This window comes from Cynoglossus semilaevis, chromosome 1 (assembly GCF_000523025.1).
Source record: "Cynoglossus semilaevis isolate Cse_v1.0 chromosome 1, Cse_v1.0, whole genome shotgun sequence".
Lineage (NCBI taxonomy): Eukaryota > Metazoa > Chordata > Actinopteri > Pleuronectiformes > Cynoglossidae > Cynoglossus > Cynoglossus semilaevis.
In genome coordinates, this window is record NC_024307.1 from 15,075,611 (window position 1) to 15,081,208 (window position 5,598).

Genomic DNA, 5,598 nt, shown 5'->3' on the forward strand with positions numbered 1-5,598 from the left:
TTCAGGGCTGTCTGAGGATGGATCCCTCAGAGCGTCTGACCTGTGAGCAGCTCCTCCTGCATCCGTACTTTGACAGCCTGAGGGAAAAACACGAGAACACGTCCCGAGAGCAGGATCGTCCCAGCAACAAGAGGACACGGTTTCCTCGCAAACAACTGCCACCAGGGGTGAGAAGCGCGCAGTGTTGAGCCTTACGTAGTACTTCCTGTTGGGGACATTTCACACCGCGCTGCTACAGCCCCAAAGATGTTTCTGCAGCTTATGTTGAACTCTTAATGATGTCGGATATGACAGCCTGACATACTGGGTTAGCTAGCTTGCTAACAGCAGGGCTTTATAATGTTTACAAAATGAATGATTGTCTGCTTCATAAAAAGTAGCTCTTTAGTTTAAAGTTCTTCTATAAGATTTATACTAAGGCAGTGTTTTCCAACGTTGGGGTCGTGACCTTTCTATTTTGAATCTTCTTCCAGTATTTGCCTCAGCTGACTGGCAGCAGCATCTTCCCGGCTCTGGACAACAAGAAATACTACAACAACCTGCGCAGGTTCAACTACCATCTACCCAACATCTAAAAACATCTCTTTAAACTCCTGAACTTCACAAACATCTAAAGAAAAAAACTCTGGCAAGAACACCCAGCTTCCTAAAGCTGTGGAGAGGATTCAAACCTCTGTTCTTATCTTTTTAAACCTTTTCTCCACGAGGCGTTTCTATGACGTGCGTCTGTCCTGTTTCAGCAGGTCGTGACTCAGACAGGTTGGTAGCTGTACGACATTTTCTGATGATTGTTTGTATGTAACTGTAAAAAGACAAGGACGATGTGTCGCTCTGCTCTTAGTGGACAGAAGGTAAAACTACCACGTACTGCCTTGCCCAGTTTTGCCAAATGTATTTTTTTTATACGACGACAGACGACATAAGAGCGACATGTTTCAGTAGATGTGCTTTTATTTTCAGATCAGGACTAGAACTCAGACTAGGACTTTTCTGTCAGATACAAATGACTAATGATCCTTTCTGCAAATATTTATTGACATCAGGAATTGAAGGCGACTCACTTCCAGCACAGTAGCTCTTAGCTGTAATGACACCACACAGTCCTCATCATCTCTGGTGCTAAGGATGTTTTCAGCCATCTCTCTGTTCATCTGACATCATTTGTCTTGTTTTTGTAAAAAAAAAATTATATATATAACTTATATATATGTATATATTTACATATAAATATATACATATATGTATATATGTATGTACTGTGTATATTTATATGTAAATATATACATACATATATGTATATATTTATATATGTATGTATATATTTATATATATGCCAAATTAAGCTAAAGAGAAATGATATGGAAAACTCCTATACCTGAAAACTGTACAAGTTGTTTTTCTCTGTGGATTTAGATACAGACAAAAATGTTAATAAATGGTTTATTGACGACATTATTTAAAAGAAAAAAAGTGGTTACATTTATTGAGGAGGGGGTTTAACGTGCTGAATCATTTATTTTTTCATCCCTTTTTTATACACAGCAGCCTACCTGAAATTAACTGAACCATCGTAGGTTCATTTACACACGTGTTTAGACTGAAGGGATAGTTGAGTATTCTTTTTAAGTGTGATTGAACAAGTTACTAAACCAGCTCAGAAACTAGTGCTCTCTCTCTCTCTTTCTCTCTCTCTCTCTATATATATATAAATATATACATGTCTCCTGTTCATGTTTCAAATTAATTTCTGAAACTAATTTGCTAAATTTACACTGATATTTCACTGTGTTGTAAATGCAGAGTCATTGTAAGCTTTGTACAAAGTATTAAATCCCTCCACACTTCAGTAAACTCAACTAACCCTTGAAGGATCTGCCCTTCAGACAATTACAGGACTGAAAATGTCACTTGATTTCCTGCAGCATTATTTGCATATTTTACGTAAATGTTCTGTACAGTGTGTCCATATATATCAGGCTGTTAAACACATGCAGCCGTCAGTCCAGGTCCAGGTTAATGTCCAGGCCTGGGAGAGCCGTCTGTAGTCTGTCTACCGTGGTCTGTTTGTCCTTGAGTCCTGGCAGATCACTGAGGAACAGACGCTCCAGATTCCTGTAGAGACAACAAACAAATGTTCAATTATCTAACACATTTTCAGCAAACTCAACAGCAAACTATTTGGATTTGATCCTAAATCCTAACTTGAGTTTGTGGAGAGCGATGATGCCCTTGTCTGTCACATTTCCACAGGACACCACCTCCAGCAGGTGTAAACTCTCCTGCAGGTTCTGTAAGGAGCTCAGTTTCTCCAAACAGGTGTCTTCAAGGTAGATGCACTTCTTGAACTGGATTTCATCCAAGTATTTCAAACCATCTACAGAGATTAAGACAAAAAAACACAACATTAGGAAGTGGCTGCAAAACTTCTTTTCATCTTTTGTTTTATTAATTGTCACTGATGAAAAACGAAGCCACTGTGGTGGACACAAACCATGGAGTTTGTAGTGCTACAAAAACCAGGTCAGAGAGGCAGCACTATCACAGTGTTCCCGGTGTAAAACATCCCGGTCACTTGCGTCACTTTTTGATCATCAGACTTGGAAATGCACTTTCACCCTCATCTTTCCTTTCTTGTTAACACAGAGGCTTATCGCGTTCAGGTCAATGGCCAAAGTCAAGCTCATGTTAACATAGTTCATGCAACATTTACACTTTCTGATCGTGGCCTAAATATTTAATTTGGCTTTTTATTAAGAGTCCTGCTCATCTGTTGAGCCAACATTTGAGCTCTGCTGATAACTGTTGGATCGATTCCTTTGAAGATGTGCAAACATTCACTGGACAGAGAGTTAAATCAGATAACTGGATATTGGATACTGAGACACTAACCCAGGTGATCAAAACCCCTGTACATGATGCAGGAGTCGGTGGCGTCAATCGCCACGATCTTGTGTCTGTCCAGAGGCCCGGTTGGCAGGGCGTTGTAGTCTTGATGCCAGCGATCCAAACCTTGAAACCTCACTTTGGCACCACATCGCAGCAGCCACTCTGCTGCAGCTCGATCTGGACCCACAGTCTTGATCCTGTCATAGTCCACTCTGAGTGAGGACAACAAACATTCTCAGTACAGTAGGCACACACTGACGACATGCTTACTGCCGGCAGGTCAATGGAAAAAAGGAGGGCTCAAAACAAAAAAAGACTAAATGAAAATTAGAACAGTAGGCCAGCTATCCAAAATATTTGCAGCAGTTTTTGTACCTGCTGTGAATATTTACATTTTTACAAAAATGTGAATAAGTAGGATTATGAAGAGAGGTTAAAAAAAATTGCCAAAACAACAGTGAGCAATTCATTTGACTGGGAATTTTATAACAAGTCCAAGGTTGGACTGAGAGCTACAGCTACTGTAGTCAACCAGGAGAAGATGCTACAGTGGTGAGCAGGGGATCACATGTTCACAGGTTTAAAAAAACCCAAAGAATAACGACCACTCTGGGGAACCTGTGAAGATGCTACGCTGCCGTGTTTCCAGTATTAAATCACTTAAATCTGAGGGTGAGGGTGGAAGACACAACTAAGAAGTAAATTAGCAAATGTAAGATCTCTCTGTCTTCAATACAGCTCGAGTTGAAAAACAAAACAACAAAATATGGAGCAAAACCAGTTACTAATTCAACCAGCAGGTTTAAATTCACTGACTTGCACTCATGTCCTAATACATAAACAAGGACGTTGGATACACTAAAGCAGTTCCTATAATATGCCGAGTGCACATGTGTCGGTAATCAAACGTCAACTCACTTGTTGAAAACTGCATTCAGCCAAGCCCAGAACTGTCTGCGGCCTGTCTCCCTCTGACTCACTGCTGTCTGTATCGCCTTTGTTAAGAACTTCATATTTCTGCTTCGTGACACAGAATAAACAGTTACTTTGACTGTTAAAAACTATTACATTCAGTACAAAACATCAAATGCGAGCATACATGTTAACCTTCCTCAGGAGGACGGGACTGTTTACATTTCGGAGGTGGCGATTACTGCGACCTATGAACTTGTGACGTTGCTTCAGTATCTTCGCCTCCTATTGGCCCTACGGGCTGACGTAGACGCGCTGCGTATCGAGAGCGAGTAGGCGTGGACCCATCTCTGCTTTCACTATCGGAGCGCTACGAGATGGAGGAGGCAACAGTAGCAGGAGGAGCAGCAGCAGGAGGCGGAGGGAGAGGAAACGACACACAGAGGGAGAGGGGGAGGTTGGCTGACATCTGGGTGTTGGAGGAAAGAGTCTGAAGTTGTTTTTAAAACAAATAGAACTAAAACCAAAGTCAAACACAATGTTTCGGATACTGAGTCGATCTTCGTTCAAAGTCGTAGCTCAGACGACGCTGCTGAAGGACGTAGCCACAATAAGACAAGTCCACAGGTAAGAGGGGGGACGGCTGCAGCTCACGGCCGCGGTTTCAAGATTATATGAGGATTTTTACTATTAAAACATTAACATAATAAAAGTGAAGTTTTGAACCCCAAAACTCAAAACGCGAGCTGCATGCAATGGCCAACTCTAACGTGACCTCTGTTACTTCGGAGAGTTCGCTGTTGTCACTGGTGTCAAGATTACATAACGTGTATATCAGCGTTCATACTTGTTTTTAATAGCCGTGAGGACCTCCTTTCAAAACCCGGTTTTTGGGGACATTTTGACCACTTTTATATATCTCTTTTATATCTTTGCATTATGGTGGTGGCTTTAGGACATCTTAAAAAGACTTAATAACCCGAGGCCGGATATTTTTTTTAAGAGATCGCCTTACAAAGCGAAAAAAAGTTGAATTTAAAAATGTGTGTCTCGTTTAAATGATGGTGTAGCAATACCATCATGATGTTCATTAGATTTCCCTGATTCTTTTCTGGACCAGGTAATCCTAAATGAAACCCAACTATTTAATACCTGTTAAAAAGTGTTTTTCTTTGCTCAGAATAGCGGTCAAATTAGAAGTTCCATTAGTCATTAAAGAATGATTTCGTCTAATCGTAAGCATATTGTAGCTATTTTTTGTAAATCGATGTATTTGTTCAAGTACCACCACTTGCTTTTTGCATGGATCACTGCAGGCAGTGTCTTTCTTTGGTGGTCTTTACCGCCCATGACTCTACCTCTTCAGTTAGGCACAGGTTTATATGCCAGATGCTCTTTCTGTCCCAAGAAAATTCAGGCTGGGGTATTGTATACACAACATATGTGTTTTATCCATTGACACTTAGACACAAAGCTGGACTTTAACCCCTGGATTATAAATCTTTCTCAGCATTCAATAATTTAAATATTTAACTACACAGCATGGATACAATCTGATATCTGAGCATGTGGTTTTTTTTATCTTCTGGAGAGAGATTAGATTTCAGTCATTTCAAATGACAGCTCAGAACATATGTCTAACAAGAATCAAAATTCAGGTTAAAAAAACGCAAAATTAGTTTTCTTTGTTTTATGAACTAATATAAGATGTGTTTGGTCATGTTAGTAGAAACCTTTACCAGAAAAGATTTTAATTTTTGTAATGTTTTTTTTGCAGCAGAACGTTTGTTTAAAGACATT

At 40.1% G+C, this 5,598-nt stretch overlaps 3 protein-coding genes across 5 annotated transcripts in view; 2 read left to right on the forward strand and 1 right to left on the reverse strand.

The window, feature by feature from the left end:
- Window positions 1-1,462, forward strand: part of cdkl1 (cyclin dependent kinase like 1 (CDC2 related kinase)) — a 10,065-nt gene extending 8,603 nt beyond the window's left edge. Inside the window, exon 10 of the mRNA XM_008313052.3 lies at window positions 474-1,462. Coding sequence (XP_008311274.2) covers window positions 474-575 — 102 coding nt within the window. The 3' untranslated portion in view covers window positions 576-1,462. The remainder of the gene's footprint in view (window positions 1-473) is intronic.
- On the reverse strand, window positions 1,427-4,104 carry dmac2l (distal membrane arm assembly component 2 like). 3 transcript variants are annotated; one of them, XM_008313075.3, is made up of 5 exons: window positions 3,986-4,104; window positions 3,805-3,903; window positions 2,890-3,098; window positions 2,203-2,374; window positions 1,427-2,112 (listed from the first exon to the last, which is right to left on the reverse strand). In XM_008313075.3, the coding sequence occupies exons 2-5, from the start codon at window positions 3,897-3,899 to the stop codon at window positions 1,998-2,000; spliced, it is 591 nt and encodes a 196-aa protein (XP_008311297.1). In that variant the 5' UTR covers window positions 3,900-3,903; window positions 3,986-4,104; the 3' UTR covers window positions 1,427-1,997. The 3 variants fall into 3 exon arrangements, with proteins under 3 accessions (XP_008311297.1, XP_008311305.1, XP_024912594.1); XM_008313083.3 differs by having other exon boundaries at window positions 3,805-3,906; window positions 3,986-4,070; XM_025056826.1 differs by having other exon boundaries at window positions 3,994-4,014.
- A 95-nt stretch (window positions 4,105-4,199) lies between these two features.
- The window catches only part of l2hgdh (L-2-hydroxyglutarate dehydrogenase), an 8,523-nt gene continuing 7,124 nt past the window's right edge, over window positions 4,200-5,598 (forward strand). The window contains exon 1 of the mRNA XM_008313092.3: window positions 4,200-4,425. Within this exon, the coding sequence (XP_008311314.1) occupies window positions 4,337-4,425 (89 nt within the window). The 5' untranslated portion in view covers window positions 4,200-4,336. The remainder of the gene's footprint in view (window positions 4,426-5,598) is intronic.